This window comes from Sinocyclocheilus anshuiensis, unplaced genomic scaffold, assembly GCF_001515605.1.
Source record: "Sinocyclocheilus anshuiensis isolate Anshui unplaced genomic scaffold, SAMN03320099.WGS_v1.1 scaffold776, whole genome shotgun sequence".
NCBI lineage: Eukaryota > Metazoa > Chordata > Actinopteri > Cypriniformes > Cyprinidae > Sinocyclocheilus > Sinocyclocheilus anshuiensis.
In genome coordinates this window covers 1682959-1703251 of record NW_015555808.1, presented here as the reverse complement: position 1 = coordinate 1703251, position 20293 = coordinate 1682959, and the positions used below count along the sequence as shown (strand labels likewise).

Here is a 20293-nt window from a genome sequence, read left to right as displayed (position 1 = left end):
ACTACTGTAAGGTTAACCCTGCATGGTGTAAATGTTTGAAAATGATTAACAGTTGCAAATAAAAATTGATTAGAAATTTAGAAAAGTAATCAAAAAGTAGTCAAAAGTAATCAGTTACATTACTTTAATAAAGTAATTGAAAAAGTTACACTACTATTACATTTTAAATAGGGTAACTTGTAATCTGTAACCTATTACATTTCCAAAGTAACCTTCCCAACACTGAACATTGTTTATATTTATCCTCATTCAAACCACAGAACAAAACTTTAGCCATCTTTATAACCTTCTTATATTATTATTTTTATTATATTATATCATAATATATTTTTTTTTATAATATAATGTAATCTATTCTCTATGTATACTATCCTAGTACTTAAAGGAAATTCTGTACAGAAGCATTACTTATGTTGTCCCCTTTGGATCAATTACTAATGCTTGCATTCTTATCCGTGAGTTTATGAATGTATCTCCTAAATAAAATAAACATAAATGAAAACATTTTTAAATCAATTTTACCAAGTATAGTATGTGTGAGTCTTTGTGAATCAAACACTGAATAACTATATTATCAAACGAAACCAAGAAGATTTGATGTGAGAGATTAATGACAGAGATGTGATACGGTTTTGTTTGATTTTTATTATTTTGTAGAATCACACATGTGGCACAGAGTTAGGGTTGACAGTTCCTCGTCCTCTTTCTCAAAACTCTTCGTTGAAGTGTAAAACTGTAAAACAATAACCCATCCTTTAATATTTCTTAGTTATGAAACACATCATTTAGAATTTTCTAGCTGATCTTGTGATAATATGTGAGAATATAGATTGCTTGAAATAAAATATTGCCACAAAAAATGATCATGATATTCTTTAATCCCTTTGGGAGACCATTTAAAGCAGGTTTTTTTCTGTAGAAGGGGGAAAACGTGACCATAAAAGTCAGCTCAGATTTCTAATAAGACCTATTAGTACACATGGCTCATCAGATCAAACCGCTGTGGGTTAGTCTGTGGTTTCTGAGATGCTGTTGATATTACAGTAAACACTTTGTTATGGAATCGTGCTGCTAATGTTGAATGAAGGCTACAAGTTAATATACCTTCCGCTTCCTCCTCTTCTGGTGCTAGCAAATTAGTCATAAAACTCAAGGTTGACGTTATCCAATCGGCAGAGTCGTCCATGGCTTCACTCACCGCCTTCATGGGATCAGGGCTGATGTGCTGAATACCTCCTAAGAGCATGTTTTAGACAGGGCATCTTAAGACACATGTTTCCATACGCTCAACATACGTTCACTCACAGCCATTTAAACCAGCTCTAACAAACCTATCAGTGAAAACCTCAAACCTATCACAGTCTTTTGACTCTCAATGCTCTACAAAACCACTTAAAAATCTTTATCTGTATATCATCCAAATCAAAAGTAATTACTAACAAATTACACTATATGGCCAAAAGTATGTGAAGACTTTTTAACTTTTTAACGCTTTAACCATTTGTAGTTTCAAAATCATTCAGACATTCAGTTTGTTCACTTGTTGCTGTTGTTGTTTGAATTGGACATTATTACTTTTTCATACTGCTTACTAGCCTAGAAATAATGTAATTAATTGTTTTGTTTTTTTGTAATTTATTCTATGATAATATGGTCATGTTTTAATGTTTTAACAGTAACCAAGTGCATAGATTGTAGCATATATATATATATATATATATAGATACATACATATGCATATGTGTATGTGTATATATATATATATATATATATATATATATATATATATATATATACACATACACATATGCATATGTATGTATCTATATATATATATATAGATACATACATATGCATATGTGTATGTGTATATATATATATATAGTAAATGGAATTAGAAATGTTTCTTTGCTTTTATATACAGGTATATCTTGCTCTTGCATTGGGTAGAAAATAGAAATTAGAAATTATTTATATTGTATTAAATGTATAATTATATATATAAAATTTGAAAAAGGTGTTAAATAGTATATTTAAAAAACATATATATATATATATATATATAATTTTTAATGATGGTGTAAAAAGCTATTATTTGATTTCAGAGACAAGTTATCTTTATATTATCATTCTTCTTATAATATTAAATATTTTAGTAACAAAGTTCTTTGTTGAGATTAGATCATCATTTCAGGAGTCCTTGCTATCAGAAAGTCTGAAAGTCCTTATTTAAACAACTTGCTTGACTGTGTGCTTCATTGTATGCTTTTTTAGTAATTTTGTAGCTGCAATAGCCAAAGCATTTCACTAGAAGCAGATGTTCATATACTTTTGGCCATGTTCTGTGTGCTGCTTTTATTTTCAGATTATCAGTGTGCTATCGATCCTGAATGACATCTTCAATAAGACAAACTAATGACTGCACTGGAAAATTCAGCAGTGAAAAGGACTGCACATCCACAGAAAAAAGCTAAGTGCATGTATGTTTGCATATGCAGCTACAAATATAAATGCCAAGTCAGGAAAACTTGTTTTCATTTAGGGAGACTTTTGGGTTTTCCTGCTTTCCACTGCCCATTGACAGGAATACTCATGTTTCACACATCGTCATGTAGTGCCTGTCTGGCTGCAGTTATCAGCAGGCGAACAGCATGACCCGAGTCAAAGCCATTTTACCAGAAGCCATTATGCAAGGGTGACGTGACAGCATGCACAGACTCCAGACTCCTCAGACCTCCATTATAGCCTCTAAACACCCTCATGTTTTTACTACCCCTGTTAGAATATATTAGTATTTGATTATAGAATATTCTGGCGGCCAGCTACTATAATTTGTAGTAGTTATAAAATTCTCAAGAATGTGTTAAAATCAGCTTGTGAAGTTACATTAGATGTGCAGTAAAGCTATTATAGTTTCAAAACGTTGTAAATCTAAAAAGCCTATTAGGTTGATATTGCTTGATTATAATTCATTATGTTAGTTACCTGTCTTCCATTGACCAGGCAAACAGATCTCACACCACTGATTGCAATGTTTTTCTGCAGAATCGACGTGAATAACTTATTTTCTTCAAATTAAATTGGGAAACGAGTCAATATTTTAGAGCAAATGAAAATTGCACACATCACATTTATAGAGCTACAAAAACATTCACCTTGACATTGTAGAGGGGTTATTTCTCTTAAGAATGCTGCTTGAAGATGCCGTTCAGGATGACCGAATTAAATTTACAGTTAATTTTTTTTCTAGTCACATTTTTAATACCTTACAATGACCTTGGTTTAGTCATTTAAATAACCACTTCAAATTTGTTGCCTACCAAGACCACTACTGTATGTGTAAGATATAAGATGGCTTGCCTCTAAGGCTGCCTGCTTCCTTTAATGTTTTCCTGACACGGTGTGGCTGAGGTCCTGTAAGGATGAGAGACACAGAAGCAGAGGTGTGGGATAATAACTCACACATACAGTAATGTATACACACACTCTCACTGGGTCATCCTCACTGAACACGCTCAAAAAACTGTAGGCAAGATAAAAGATAATGTAGCCACCATTATAAATAAAACACAATCACACTTATGGCACAAAATCACAGTGAAGGTGTGAAAAGAGACATATCATGTTGTCATCCATGTCACAGTGATTACAAAAACACTTCGGCTGAGTGAAAATTAAACCGCAGACATTAACATTTAGCAAAAAATAAATAAACAGGTACAACGGGCAGGATACATATATAGTGTGTATGTGTTACATAAGTCACTGTATTGTGGTCTCTCTTTTTAGAGCATTTACTGGTTCATAGCAAATTGAATTGTCACACTCTCTTTTTTTTCTCACGTCTGCTTCTGGCTGCATTGAAATTCAAGCCTCATAACGTAATTGTGACATCTCCTTTACATAGAAATGCTAATGCAATACTGATGAATTCAGTGACATTTGTTTGATTAACTTTTTAACCTATTTTATGGAAATTCAGTATTGCCCTCTAAGCTCTCACACTCAAAACTGACAACATTTTACATTTTTGGGTGCTTGAGTATGGCATGTAAACTCACAGGAAAGGAAAATTACAAATGAGATTTCTTTAATATCTCTAGACAGCAATAAGAATAAAATGAGAGCAAATGGAAACTTTTGCTTATGTCTTCTGCTTCTCATTTATTTCTGATTAGAGGAAGACCCTATAATCTCACATGAGAACCCTCTAGATTTCTCAGCTGTGTCTCAAGCTGATCAGATTTGCCAACAAACCAAAATTTGCAAAAAATACCAATAATCTAACATGCTATATAACCCCAATAATTATGTGTTTCTGTATCATATTTGTTTCCATTTTTATTTCTCCTACCGAGACAAAATGTAAGATAAAGTTGATATCTATAACAAATAATTCCAATAAATCTTCTGAGCTATAAAATATATCTGAACCATGGACAATTTTCTCTGGGCAATGCTGCTGAACCATTGAAATCAATATGAGATACACAAAGCCATACAGATGAATGCTTAAGTAAAGATACAGTGAGCTCAAACTGAATAATTGTCTTTGTTTTAAACATATCTTGAGGACAAAGTGCAGAGAGTTCAGAGCACAGATGTGCTGGTTTCAATCTTATCTATGATATAGCAATATGCCTGCTCCTTGTATAAATGCAGAAATTGTTTTCTTAATCTGGATTCTTTTTCTTTCTTTCTTTCTTTCTTTCTTTAAACATGCTTAAAAAAGATTAATGTACATGAAAGATATGTTTCTAGTATAAGATAAGCATGTGGGGGCGTGTTAGAACGAGCCGTTTTAGGTAGGCGTGGTTGACTCTTAACTTTTATAAAGAATATCTCTTTGGATTTGAGACTTTAGTCTTTGCAACTTTACAGATCTTCTTTATGCACCAAGAGCTTGTAACACTCCAAAGAGAAAGGAAAACTTGAAATCGCATCATATGACCCCTTTAAAACCTCAATGAATTTTGTTAGATTTATGCATGCAATATATTAATGCTATATATTAATAATTTGCCAATTGGGTATGAAAAATAATGGAAAAGAAGACTGAAAATTCTTATCAAGAAAATGTTTTTTTTATTTTGTGAATAAAAAAAAAATCTAAATCCTAATCCTCTAAAGCCAAAACATATAGAGGAACATATAGGATTGGCTTTTTATTTTGAGAATGTCATTGGTGGTAAAAATCGATTTCTTAATGTGCATGATAATATTCTGCATATTTGAAACACTAGCTCTGCAGTTTGTTATGGCTATGATATGCTGACTGGGGTTTTGCCAAGTAGGAAATGCTCCTGAATGAAAAATAGATAGGTTGATCGTAATGTTACTCCATGACCAACAAGAAATATGAAAGAACATGGCAGTATAATAGACAAATATTAGGTTTGGTTCTATTCATTACAGCTACCAATATTTTGTATGAGATTTGTTTCAATTTTAACAATGTTCTGAGGAACTCTGATGCAGTTGCTTGGAAAGTGAATACTGTTTGTGTACCACTTATGTTGATCTAAGTTGTTCTTAGAATTATAGAGTTGCATAGACCAGTTATGTGACTGAGGCTCCAGGGCAAAAAGAGGACACTAGACTATTCCACATCTTAGAAACACAGGCATGAGGGGAATGATTCTCAAAAGAATCTCAGTCACACCACTGGGGAACACAGTGGTCTTTGAATCTTGTCTTGAAAGTGAGTGAAGCTTCACCCTTCACTTTCGCTGCACAGTCCTCTGAGCTCTACTCCTATTTTCATGACCACAGCTTTCCAACAGTAAAGTGAACTCGAAAAGTTTGTTACCAGCCATGAAGTATTTCTGTATTATACTGTATGTTCACACAAAGTGTTGATTTTTAATTAATTTTTAATTATACATAATGTCCTGTTATCTGTGGCAGTGTCCGTTTAATCCTGATATGTCTTATACCTTTAAAAAATATTTATTGCCATCACAATATTCTTGCCATTCAGTGTAATTGGTGGAAGTACATGTTCTCTTATGAATGTTTTTGTTTTTTGCAGACTGGTGGCTCTCAACTGGTGGGACTTCTGGTGCAAATTGGACAGAAAACATGAAAATGTTGCCTGACATCCCTTAATCCTAAACAAACAAAAAAAAAAAAACATTGATAATAGAAAAGACTAAAATAAATATTAATTAATTGTTTGTTTTTATGGATATTTCTGTTTACTTTTTTAGAAAGGTTTAGTACTGTGCTGGTTCGTCATGTACATTATAACATTTGGGTTCTGAAGCAAAACCAGTTGAGAACCACTCTTATAGACCACCTGAAGACAAATGGTAAAGACTCTGTAAATGCAAGGCTGTGTTAAGACGAGCCAAAGCGCCAACTTCCTCCCCATGATTCCGCATCGCGTAGCCCATTTCTCCAGGCTTAGCTGTGCTTTGAGAGGGAAATTAAAGTATATATTTCTCCTGAAAAGAAAGTGAGAAATCTGCAACATAGAATACTTCATTAATATTCTACAGGTGAAATATCATTGTTTTGCTCAATGCATTTAATGAAAAAAAAAAAATCAAATCATTCTGCATGGCAAAGAGGAGTTGCCGTTCAATACCACACAGTTAATAAACGAAGTCACGCTTCAGTGCTTTCAAAGCATAGTTATCGATGTTAGAGTCAAATTAATTGATTGAAGTGAATAATTTGAGGCTTATAGAAAGCAATATCGCAAAGTAGACGTCAACACATGGATGTTGGATATCATAGGGTGGAAGGGAGCAGTTGGCACAAAGCTTATTGATGTCATGCTGTCTCAAATAAAATTATGGTTTAAAGTCTCTGAAATTATATACAGTGCACTTTTTGAATAAAAAATGTCAGTATATTTTTGCTCTGAGAATTTCAGATTCTTGTTAACATCGTTGCAGCATGTGCATGATTTTTTTTGGGGCCATTTTGCACTTAGAATCAAAATGGTGTTCATTCCCTTTATGTTATTGTATTTCTGATGAAATCAATGCCGCAAGCATTTTGATGATGCCATACTGTTTTATACCCCTCATAAAAGCCCATATGATATGAGGTCTGAATTTATGACATTTGTGATAAAACCTACATATTTTTTTAATATAATGGGAAAGAAGATTTCTTTGTCTCTTGAGCTTAATTTAGATTCATGTTGCATTTCATTGCACAGCAACATTTGGAACTACAAATTTGAAGAAAAAAAAAATAAATATATATATATATATACACATATAATTTGAAACATTATTATTATTATTATTTGTAATGTCTGGAATTACAAATATGTTATTTTGCAATGTGTACGTTTAATTTTGAGACCAACATAAACCATTATTTTATGCACAGGAAAATGAAAGACTAACACTCTTGTACATTCTGGTGACACAACACCTTTTTATTTTTATTTTTACTTTTTTAATATGCACTGTTAACTTTTGTGAACTATGCTCAAAACAGGAGTTCATACGCTTTGCCAGTGGTTTAGATACATTCTGTCAAAACCAGTGACTTTCTTATTTTTGCCTATGAAGTAAATTGTTCTTGTTTTATAGTTGTTTAGATATTACTAATGTAAAGCAAAAATTCTGATTAAGATTATATTTCTCTATATACTGCAAAAAAAAAAAAAAACATTCATGTCACAGTTCTGCATTGTCTTATACAGTACAAGCACTCCATATGAGATTTCGCTTTTTATGGAGATGATTGAAGTAAATGTAAAACCCGATCAGATCTCTGAAATCTGAAGCAATCACTTTTCCATTACCATAAAGCACTGTGCAATCTGCTTTCAAAGTGAACTTAGTCCCACAATTCACTTTGCCATTACGATAAAGTCAAAGGTGTAGTGTCACACTGAATGGAATGCATGACAGTCTAGAGGAAGTGATATTGTGTTCATGACAGATTACATGGTTCAGTAAATTTGCATGTCCGAATGAATGTTTGAGATGAGAGTGACAGTTGCTCCCTGTTTGCATGCAGGAAAACATACAAGCACACACACAAAAACTGGCATTAGCACTGAACTGCAGGCAGAGAGTCTTTACCAGGTGGTAAACAGGGGTCGTCACAGTATAAAGTATGGGCTTTTTATTGGATGGCAACAGGATGACACATGGTGATGGACAGGGTGGAAAAATGAGGGAAACTTATTAGAAATAAGTAAATGTAAATGTGACACCTAATGTGGGGCGGTGCAGTCATGTAGTTAACTACATGACATGAAAGTCTAATATTTCCTTTCTGAAGTACTTTCAAAAATGGGTTAATGTGCTTGTGTTCTAGAGCTTGTGATGGAATGAATTGTAAATGAGATGTGATCTCAATGACAGTGATAGATCCATTTAACAATGACAGTTTTATTAAACAGTTGAAGGAGTTCAAAATTGTCATTATGAAACTACTGAATCACACTGAGGAACAAGTGACTGCAACTTCAAGCAATTTCGAATCCAAAGTCATTCTATCATCTTCCTGGCATCAACAATGGATTCTAATGTATCATCAGGTGGTAATACAAGGTAAAACCGTGTCCTACAAGGATTTTTCTCTGACTCCATGTGAATGCAGCGGTGGCTGATAGCAGCCCGGCCAACAGGACACCCTATCTATCCTTGTCACTGTCAATGCTATCAGGAACCAGTCAATATCCCTCCCTCCTGCTCTTAGAAGCCTCACAAGTTTGCCCTGTGGCACTGCTGATAAACTTCCAGCAAGAAAACAAGCTTGGTGCTTTATCACATCGTAAAGACTCGTCCACGCATCCAATTACTCCTCATCTGAGTCATGTTTTACTTTAAGCCGAGAGTTAATAAATAATATAAAGACCCCAATCAGGTAGCCAATGTAAAAATTGACTGCTGCGCCCAAGCTACAATCTCTTCAGGACAACTGTACCAAAATAACTCTCCATCGAAGGGAATTACACCAAGATAAGAGAGCTGGACCTACCTTCAAGATCCTTGCTGTCGAGCAGGTCAAACATAATGACGGCCACGGCCGACCAGGTTACAACGAGAGCCAGCACGAGGATCCAGGCCACAGGGGAGCTGAACGTGGTGTGAAGGTCATCCGTTAAGGTGCGTTTGGATGAACGTGTGGGATGTGCGCTCACGTCATTCTTGGTCTCGACTATGGTAGTCATGGTGGTGGAGGACCGCGCTGTTAAGACAGATGGAGATTTGGAAATGTATAAATGCAAACAAGACAGGTGTTAAACAACAAGAAACCATTCTACATGGTTTCAAACTGGTTCAAGCTGGTTATTTATGCTAAATATCTGGTCCAGTTTAATTCAGTAGTAGTCACAGGTGGAGTTGACATCTTAGTTGTGTTAGAGCTTAGATGGTTAGAGTTTGAACCAATATCAAACTAGGTACAATGAACACTTAGAAATAGAAATGATGTCAGTTCCTCTATACGTTTTGGCTTTATTTGATCAAAATATTCATCATACAAAGTGATTGTGTCACTTCAGAGGACCTACAATATACAACTCATGGATTAATTTCATACTATATTTGTTCTTCTTGGAGTTTGACAGTTTTGGGCCTGATTGGCTTTCATAATAGTGACAAAAACGGATGAAAATTTTCAAAATATCTATTTTGTGTTCCAGAAAAGAACGAAACTCATACAAGTGAGTAAATGAGGGTACGTAAATGCTAAGAAGTTTTAGTGTGAACTACTCAAATGATTCAGATGATTGGCTACTATTAACTCCCTTATAAGGCATCTGCTGGTGATAGTTTACAAACAGTTTATTTTGTCTGCGTAGAGCATCTACAGACAAAACAAAGAGTATTTTGTCTGCACACTCTAAATAGCAAGTAATTTATGTTTTATAAATGAGCCGCATTGGCTGCAACTTCAATTTCTACAGTTTTTTGCACTAATTTCTGTACTTTTTAATACATGGGATGGAAACAACACCTTGTTTTCTAATATTTTTGGCAATAGTATGATTTTTTTTTTTACATGCATTTTGTATGGAAACAGCTTTTGATTCTCAGTGCTATTCAAAGAATCTGTCTATTGTATGCACATTACATTGGAAGGTGTCTAGTTCTGTCACATTGCTCACTCTTAGTGCAGACAGGACATAAGAGTTATAAAGACAAAGACAGCTAGACAGCAGATGAATGTTTGCTTTTTAACTTTATCAGTGCATTGCCTGGCAGAGAGATTGAATTGAACTTGTTGTCTGTAGATAGGGCACACATCTGCAATAGCAATGCTTCATCATTACAAATTTCCAAGGCCACAAGAGGAATGCTGGCAGTGTGTCATCTGTTGACCGGAGCCCCTTTAAAAGCCTCTTTTCTAAATTGATATAAATTCTTGTGGCAGCTAGAGAGTCCAAACATACGGCACATGTAACCTTCATAATATGCGCTGCTACGTTTACTAGACCCCTTTATTAATCTTTGCCAATATTGTTGACTTAAGTCATTGTAAATTATTTATTCTTGCACAAACCGCTTTGATTGTGTTTACAGAAATGTATTTGTGGATGATCCATTGTGAATCTTAGGCAAGATCAGGGCAGTGGTTCTTATTTATGTTGGCCCTTTTGTTCAGAGAACCAGTTTTCTGCTACCTCTACTCTAGGCTCACAGATAATGATGTGTTCCTGTGTGGGGGGGTTTGATACACGTCACACACCAGAAGTGTTAGCTAAGACCACCTGTTGCAGCTCTTCACATGGTCCCTGTTGTCAAACTTAGGATTAGACGTCCAATCCAAATGCTGACTCAAGAATCTTTCAGTAGACACTATATGCTTAGCGGCATCTGGTTTGGAGTTTTGCTGCATCTTTCTATGTGTTATCATGACTTTGCCCTTGCAGATTGTCTACAAGCTTCAGTATCTGATCATACAGAAACATAAGATCGCAGATAGTGTACACAGAAGGCTTAGGAGAAATCTTTCCATGGCAACACGGTGCGCAAATGCCACTTCAACTCTTGCTGCATTGTAAACCCGAAAGCAGTGGAAGGTGGCCCAAGAAATTACATTTTTCTCATTGCTTATTTTAATATAAGACCTTGTCCTCCTCAGATCAGTGTATGGACATCCATGGCAACTAATCCCAGGTTAGTAAGTGAGAGCTGTTGAGACAATGAAGTCAGTACAAAAAACACTCTGCAACACTATTCCCTCAAGTGTCACTTTAAATATGATTTATTCAGGCTGATCTGAGAGACTTTTCACAGTTTAATCAGAATGTCAAATTTACTTTTAAGTCTTTGCAACATTAAGCCATTTCACGCAAGACTGGGGCTCATTTGTGCAGGCCCTTGACATCAATAATTGGCTTTTTTTGGAAACTCTATCTCAAGTCACTGATAATGACTTTAAAAAGGTTTCAGACTTTTTAAACATTTCTTTTTTGGTTTGGGAACTGACAGGGTTTCAGTGTCTTGGGAAAACCTTTGAGAGTACCGCACTTCTAAATCTAGGAGTTAAATGACATCAACTATCAATGAAAATGTTCTGCAGAGACACTGTAACCTTAAGCTTTCAATGGGGACTGAAGTTTTTCAGGAGCTACAAAAGTGGTCCACATGACTTACTATAAATTTATTCCAAGTTTTTAAAAAGCATACGATAACTTTGTGAAACAGACTTAAATGTAAGTTGTCAGTCACTGATAATCTTGACATCTGCCATTCTTGAGAGAAATAGTGATAGTTGATTTGTATATGAATCACTCTTGAATCAAATCTTTTCAGTGAGTGATTTATTCATGATTTAAGCTAGTCCAAGCTTAAACCAAAACCATTGACTCAGTGATCTCATTGCAGTGATTTCAGAAGAATGTACAAGTTGCATTGACCTCTTTTATGGTGCATTTGTGTCCTTTTTGAAGCTTCAATCACTGTTCATTGTAATTGCATGGAAAAAATATTGACTAGTCTTTGTAATTTCTCCTTTTGTATTCCACAGAAGAAATTAAGTCATATGGGTTAGGAATGGCATGAAGATAAGTAAATTACTTCATGAATTGTTTGAAATGTAAGTTAATTTAAATTTTTGGGTCAACTATTCCTTTAAATATATTTCCTCTCTAGCTGATTGAACTGTATTTCAGTTGATAATGCTACCTTAAAACCCTTAAAAAGCTGCAACAACATTAGAGGCCTGCTTCAAAGGACTACAAATTCCCATAGAGCCATATGATATGCTGTATTTTTAGCTGCTTTCAACCACAAAATTCCCCTGCAAAGCAGATGGTTGCTGTCTAAGAGACAGTTAACTTGACTAAGTGACTAAGTTAACTTAAAGTGCTTGGCTGTGTGCTGTTAGTACCACAATTTACATTACATACACTAACATTTATTTGACTTACACCACCTTATTGTTAAACGCACTTAGAAATGTAATTGGAAAATGAAGTTGACAGTACCTTCCATCTCTCTCATGCACTAACAGGCTGAAAGCACAATCTCAAGAGTCAATTCCCCGGTCCGGAATAGTTTTCAATCAAAAGCACCACAGTGTCTTTCTGTGCCTTTCCTGTTAGAGTCCCAATAAAACTTGTGCTTGGGCCAGGGCCCCCTACAAGGAAGGAAAAAAAAAAAAAGTCACCTGTTGCTTAAAGTGGCATAGGAAAAAAAAACTATACACTTCCAGCTGGGGACCAAGTACCAGCAGGAAGGGAAAAAACAAGGCTAGGCTGTCAAAAGAGCAAATCAAGCCCTATGATGTCCTTATGTTTGTTACCAGCCCATGATGTGTGTGGGTCAGGAAACATGGGAGAGAGGGGAGGACGGGTTTCAAGGTAACCTTATCTGTGACTGGACTGTGTGGTTTATTCTTAGATTCCCTGGCAGCAACGGCATTATGTTTTGCCTTTTTAGGCCAGGGATGTTACCCCTGAAGTGGAGCTGGGCTGTCATCGGGTGAGTGTGTGGAAGGCAACCACTCACATGAAAACGCATCTTTGAAATGTGCATTTTGATCCATTTTAGCACAATTTTCTGCTAATTTGCATAATGAGATATTGCATGTTATACGTTAAAAGCATAACATACTGCGTACTCCATCTTTAATGGATATTATTTTAGCTAAGATTGAGAAGCAGTAGTAAATGAATGCATGTAAGAAACAGAGCCTGTGGTAAACTCAGGTTAAGCTGTTTGTGGTGGCTTGTTAAATATTCATGCAAATCAAGCGAAACCTTTTTCATAAACCGTGCAAATGGAACATTTAGAAAGTTGACCTTTAAAGAGCAAATTGCATTTTATTCTTTCAGCTGTACCTTTCCCATATTTCAGGGAATAGGGAAAAGCCTGAGATGTCAGAACATAAGTGTGCTTTTAAGATTGAATGAAATTTCTTGACAAGCACAGGTTTCTTTCTTATGTTGAAAGAACCTATTGAAACAGGAAGTTGGGGTGTCACTTATTTTTTAGAAATAGCCAATAGGCTTTAGTTGTGCCTAGCCTTTTTTTTTTTTTTGTAGACAGCCATGCTCTTGCTTTGCTATTGCTAATATTTTTTTGGACAAATCTTTGGATATAACCACAAGTGCTAGAAGAGTTATCTTTTTTTTTTTATCTGTTTTCGCCAAAAAATATATATCTAGCTGCTAAAAGACTTTTTCTCAACTTCTAGGAGTATAGTAGCATATAGATGACATTAAAGGTAACACATAGACTGTAAGCTACAATACTTAAATTTTGAGTTCAAATTGAATAGCCCACAATAGCATAGTTTATGGACTAAAAACAAAACAAAAACAAATAATAGTCAAAGCATTACTATGTTACCACTAACATTTGACCTTTTCTCTTTCTTCATTTTATTGGAAGACCCATATTCATGAAGACAAACTTGCTGTCAGAGCTTAGTATCCAACAGAAGCTTTGCATTTCTCACCCACTCATCTGCATTGCTGTCGTAGTCAGTCAACCCTTTTGCAGGTCAAGATGAAACATGCAGTTCTGATGAAATCGGGTGCAATGAGGAGGAAAAATGACTGGCATTGTGGTGCGAATCACGGGTGTTTTTTCGTATGCACGTGTGTTTGTGTGTGCGTGCGGAGCCCACGCTGGGAGAAGGTTGACGCAGACACATTCTGTCCTGTTTAGTGCGCCGCTATGTCACCTCAGGGTTCAATCCTAGCTCATCGTCTCTGAACAGCTATCACATAAAAGACACTGCGATGACATCTGTGACCTCCTTATCTCACAATAGCAGGGTTTTATATCAGCCAGATTTACATCTAAATGCTGCCTCTCTGAATAGCTTCTCAAGACCCTGAAATGAGACAAGGGGTCTGAATAAACTATCTGTATCTCTATCTATGGTGCAAAGGTGAGGAAAAAAAAGCATTGTGTTTGAGACGGCTCAGCAGTGCTCTGAACGTCATGCTAAAAGTGGAAGCTGGATAATTGCATTAAATAAGTAAAACAATCAAGTGAAGATTAGGAAAAGATGTACAGAAATAAATCTAAGTTCAGTTGTTTTTAGGGAAGCGAATTGAGAATAATTTAACAGTTTTGGTTACCTCTTAACGATTCTAGTTTCTTCACTGTTTCATTAAGATTTAAGGAATAAATATTTTGGAAAGTTTGCGCTGTATGTTTTTGATTCACTAAAAAGAACAGCCTCATAGAAGAAATTTGTTTGGAAATGGGACTACACTGGTTGTGCTATGTTTTTGATCCACTAAAAACCAGTGACTCATACGAGTCATTCATTTGAAAATCGGACTACGCTGGTTGCGCTGTATATTTTTGATCCACTGAAAACCAACAACACATTGGAGTCATTCATTTGGAAAATTGGACTCTACTAGCGATGTGTGTTTTTGATCCACTAAAAAAGAACCAACTCCTAGGAGTCACTTCTTTGGAAATTGGACTGCACTGGTTGCATTGCATGTTTTTGAAACACCACTAAGAATATCATAATTGGACAATATCATTTGTGTTGTAAATTTCATAACAGTTTTATAGTCCCATTGAATAGGTAGTGCAGACAACATGTAATTGTCATTGGAGGAATGCAGGTACAAGAATTATTCAGTTCTGGTGTTTTTTGTATCATTGGAACCTGTTCTGAATAAGAATTTGTTTTCAATCCTAGGGGTTGTAAAATGTCTCTACAAAATCATCCGTCCATGCAGAACTGAAAACTGCTGAGGTACATAATGCAGTCCCAGCCAGTCAGAAGATCTTTGATGTAAAATGTACTTTTATGTGGAGCTGGATTTTGGACCAATGAGATTTTGTGGACGTGGCTACCTAGTGCGGTGCTGCAGATATAGAAACAAAAATTCTGATTTACTTAATAGATTTGTGTTTGGTAATATTTTGGGAATGTGTCAAAGGTAACACGGTATGAGTGATATAAGGCAGATAACTAGTCAACAGCCTATGCAGCTTACTGTGTTTCTTCGAAAAGCTTTACTAAACAAATGCAAATTTGTCTCCGTCTTTGGTCTGTGAAATACAAAAAATGAAAGCAACATAAAAATAAATAAAGGGAGAAGCATAAAATAGCTAATGTGTCTATAATGATGAAAAATCCTGCAAAGTAGCCAAAGTCTTTCCATCCATGAATGATTTTACTAATTTAGATAAAGAAGAGCCATACAAATGCGGTTTATGGTAAGAGAAAGCAATAAACCAGCAGGTTGTGAAATAAAAATGTGATGCATAAAGTTGTCTATAAAAACAAAATATTCACTTTTATTGCATTCCCTGTCTGACAACCAAGGCTTTTACAGTTGGCAGTTGGCAGAAACAACAACACACTATCTTCAAATCATTTAATTTCATTTAGTATGTAAAACTACCGTTACTAACCTGGCATGATACAGATTTTGGCCGCTTCATTGGGAAATAATCCTTCAGAACAAGCAGAAACTTAAAGAAGTGTTCGTCTCCCTAATAGACTTCAGGCTTTGTTCCTTCTCACATGGTGAGATCTGTAGCTGTTGGTGAGAGGAAGCAGACCCAGCAGTAAAGGATCGGACAAAACTGCATCTTAATGGGTAATTTAAAAGAACTGCTGATGAAGTCATTAATACTTAAAGACAGTCTGTCTGGAGTGCAATAGCAAGCAGCGCTAAATGACCATAATGGGAGGAGAGGTCAGGCCCTGATTCAAATGCTTTTGGAGAACAGGAATTTGAGGGGAAAAAAGAACAAAAATAGAAGAAGCCTCCTTATAGAGCTGTTCATAGTCCTAAAAGCTGGAGGAGAATGGATTTTTAGCATAGCAGTTTTCAGTTTAGTATGTAAAATAGGTCTGTGGTTAACACTACTTGAAGAGACTTTAACATTATGTTTTTAAATTACACCCAGTCACGCCTGTTGTGTTTTCCAAAAACCAGATGCTACATACACAATGCTCAGTACATTTAAAAAAAAAAATAAACAAAAATTAATAGTTTCATTCATAGTGTTACAGAAGAAGCCTGAAAAAAAGTATGTTTCTACAAAAATATTAAGCAACACAGCTATTTTCAACATAATATAAGAAATTAATAATAAGAAGTGTTTCTTGAGCACCAAATCAGCATATTAGAGTGATTTCTGAAGGATCATGTGAAGACAGCTTTGCTATCACAGGTTCAGTTTTGCTATCACAGGAATAAATTACATTTTAAAATATATATATATAAAAAAATGTTATAAGTTTCACAATATTGCTGTTTTTACTGTGTTTTTGTAAATTTTTTGTATTTCAGAGATTGACAGACGTGGCGACGATGAACTCTTGTTGAGTGGGAATAGCTGTGTTAACGTACTTTAAAATAACATTTGGGTGATATATAATGACATTCTTCAACACAGTGGGCTTCTGGATAAGCCTTACTGTCTCCTCGTAATTTTTTTTTTTGTCTTTGTTGACCTTTTAAAAAAACATTATAGTGAATTTGTTTTCTTGAATATTAACAGTAGTTGAAAAGTAAACAAAATAGAGGCCTTTATGAAGTTTTAATTAATGTGCGTATTATATTTAACTGGGCTACTTATGAAAAATGAAAATGGTGTTTTAGATTTTTTTCATGATTTTTTGAATGAGATAATATACAAATACATATAGCTGGTCTAACAGTGACACTGGACTTATGGCTGGACTAAGGGGTGAAATCTCGAAATACATTACCTTACCTAAATCCTGCGTTTGGACCAGGCTCGGTTGCAGAATCACATCTGTGCTTCTGAAATTATCTTTTTCTATATAGTGTAGTAGCTATCTCTGTGTCGTACGTGGCCGCTTGTCAAGCATGAAAAACACAAGTTTTATTTAAATTCTGAATATATTATCGTATACAGCAGGGGTTCTCAAAGTCTATATCAAAGGTCCAAATCTGTTCATAGTAATAATACATGGCTCAAAGCACCTTCTCAAAACAGTTCTGAACCATGCTTTTTGTTTATCTTTGCTGACAGACACCAATGTTTCCCACAGACTTGCAAATGCTAATTCATTCTCTGCCAGCAGGAGGCGCTGTTGGAGCGGAGATATAGCGGTTTCCCCGGTAATGGCTGTAATCAACTACAAAACGCTAGGAAAGACGAGATTAAAATGACATCAAAGCTGTTCTGAAGACGGTTGGTTCTTTTCAATTATACAGTCATATAAAAAAAACCCGCGCTGCATTTTAATTTTGAAACGTGCAGTGCTCAGTTTATTCAACGAAGTAGAATCCTTTTGGAAAATCTATTTGTGGCGGTCAGTTTTGATTTTGTGACGGGCCGCCACAAATAACTCAAAATATGGGAAACACTGGACACTGATATAAGTCAAATGGCCATAATCTAAGTGATAGCAAAAATAAATAAATAAAAAATTACTCATATTAGCGTGAAATGTCGTCCGATTATGTCAAAGGTCATATGCTCACTGGATGTCATGACAACAAATGTCATGAAGGAAACGTTTCAATATCTTGCCTTTGCTTTCATTTCGGACCATCTCCAAAAAGACATTAAAAAACTAAACATATGATTTACAAGTTTAACATGCGTTTATCAAAGCAGGAAATAATTAGTGTTCTTGACATATGAAATTGGTAGGGTCCAGACTGAATTCCCTCCGGATCCGGACTTTGAGAAGCACTGGTATACAGCATGCAAAGAGTGCTCCCTTTAAATTTATTAAAAACTGTCATTCATTCATCACGATCTAACAAAGTTCCAAACAAACAAAAAAACAATGAACGTGACTACACGATGAAACTTTTTTAATGTCTTTGTTAGAAAGAAGTTATGCGCATGATAGAACTCAGCATTGGACAAAAAACGGTGACTGGAGCAGTGAGTGCGTGGATTCCAACCTAAACACCTCTGATTGGCCATTGCGTTTTAGAAATCAACAAACATGTCTGTGATGTGCTACATTGCTCACCACGGCGAAAATGCATTGTAAAATAATTTGACGCTTTCCAAAGCAGAAGGGCAGATACACTGGATTGTTTGCCAAATCTATTTCGTTATGCTATTATTACAAAGAAAACACATCCTAGACCAGGAGTTATGTACAGCTTTTCCATCTAAAAGCAATCAGAAGCAAAAGCAGGCAGTTGTATGAGTAAGACTATAATACACGCTAAACTCAAGTCCGACTGACCCCCGCACCCATTCACTGCAGAAGATCCACTGGTGAGCAAGTGATGTAATGCTAAATTTCTCCAAATCTGTACTGATGAAGAAACAAACTCATTTACATCTTGGATGTAAGATTTTCAGCAATTTTTCATTTGAACTATTCCTTTAAACCTGCATCACCCATGAGCACAATAGTTCAACATGTAATTTTAATAGTGAACCCATTCATTCATTTTCTTCATAATTCATACTCAAGTTAAGTTGTAACGGGGCGACAGGGACGCGAGACGGACAGGCAGATTGTTCAAAATTAGACTTATTGATAGAAACTGGCAAGAACGACAGCTCAAGACCACACTCAACAGCAGATTTCAGACAGATAGACAGTTCAAAATTGGATGGATTAACAGAAATTGGACTGGGAGACACTTCAGTGACTGAAACTAAACAGACATTAATAGAATCTGCACAGACAGATGGTTCAACATCAGACTCATGGAGGGAAACGGGACTGGCATATGATTCAGGAACAGATTCATTAGACAGTTTATTAATGGTCTCTGGGCTCGCGACAGGGCTTGCAGGGCAGACAAAAGGTTCATTAATGGCCCCTATGGCCATAACAGGGCTAACAGAGCAGGGAAAAGGTGCATTTAAGGCCTCGGTCTTAACAGACTGGGCTGAGAGCTCCCAGGGAAATCCCTTGACTGAATCGGGGCAAAAATAAAGTCCATGTACTGTCTCTGTGGTGCGGAGCAGATGACCACCAGAGCAGGACAGAAGACCACCAGACCAGAGCAGACGGAGTAGAAGACCACCAGACCAGAGCAGACAGAGCAGAAGACCTCCAGAGCGGGACAGAAGACCACCAAGCTGGAGTAGATACCCATGGCAGAGACTGGGATCTAGGGAAAACTGAGACACACGAGACAGACAGAGCATTTATGGCCTCAAGGGCCAAGGCAGGGAACACAAAAAGTTCATAAATGGCCTCCATAGCCGTGACAGGACAGGCAGAGAGTTCACAGACGGCCTCCATAGCCCAAATACACCATAAGGCAATCCCCAATGTGGGAAGCGCTACAGACAGGGGAATCAGTTCAGGAACAGAAAGGTCTGAGAGCGCTGGTTTAGGGATACCAGCTGCACGTGCGGACACCAGCGGTGAATCCTCCATGCTGGATGCCAGTCTGGGAGACTGAAAAACTGACCTCGAAGATCTTGGTGCAACAGATAGGAGGTGACAAGACTCTGGATGATCAGCTGTGATGTGACAAGACTCTGGATGATCAGCTGTGATGTGACAAGACTCTGGAAGATCAGCTGTGATGTGACGGGACTCTGGAAGATCAGCTGTGATGTGACGGGACTCTGGAAGATCAGCTTTGATGTGATGGGACTCTGGAAGATCAGCTGTGATGTGACGTGACTTTGGATGATCAACTGTGATGTGACGTGACTCTGGATGATCAGCTGTGATGTGACGTGACTCTGGATGAACAGCGGAGACGTGTCGAGGCTCTGGCAGGTCAGCTGTGACGAGACGAGGCTCATGAAGATCAGCTGTGACTGGACTTGACTCAGGAATATCAGCTGTAACTTGACTGGACTCAGGAAGATCAGCTGTGACTTGACTTGACTCAAGACGATCAACTGTGATTTGACTTGATTCATGACGATCAACTGTGACTTGACTTGACTCATGAAGAACAACTGTG

The 20293-nt window shown here is 36.3% G+C and overlaps 1 protein-coding gene and 1 long non-coding RNA gene across 2 annotated transcripts in view; one reads left to right on the top strand and one right to left on the bottom strand.

The window, feature by feature from the left end:
* LOC107675090 (neurofilament heavy polypeptide) overlaps nucleotides 1-12749 on the bottom strand; it is a 50538-nt gene extending 37789 nt beyond the window's left edge. The window contains exons 1-4 of the mRNA XM_016469300.1: nucleotides 12413-12749; nucleotides 8956-9165; nucleotides 3361-3414; nucleotides 1105-1236 (exon numbers count right to left, since the gene is read on the bottom strand). Of these exons, the coding sequence (XP_016324786.1) occupies nucleotides 1105-1236; nucleotides 3361-3414; nucleotides 8956-9165; nucleotides 12413-12428 (412 nt within the window). The 5' untranslated portion in view covers nucleotides 12429-12749. The remainder of the gene's footprint in view (nucleotides 1-1104; nucleotides 1237-3360; nucleotides 3415-8955; nucleotides 9166-12412) is intronic.
* LOC107675092 (uncharacterized) overlaps nucleotides 12729-20293 on the top strand; it is a 12548-nt gene continuing 4983 nt past the window's right edge. Inside the window, exons 1-2 of the long non-coding RNA XR_001632574.1 lie at nucleotides 12729-12787; nucleotides 12867-12908. This is a non-coding gene — a long non-coding RNA (uncharacterized LOC107675092). The remainder of the gene's footprint in view (nucleotides 12788-12866; nucleotides 12909-20293) is intronic.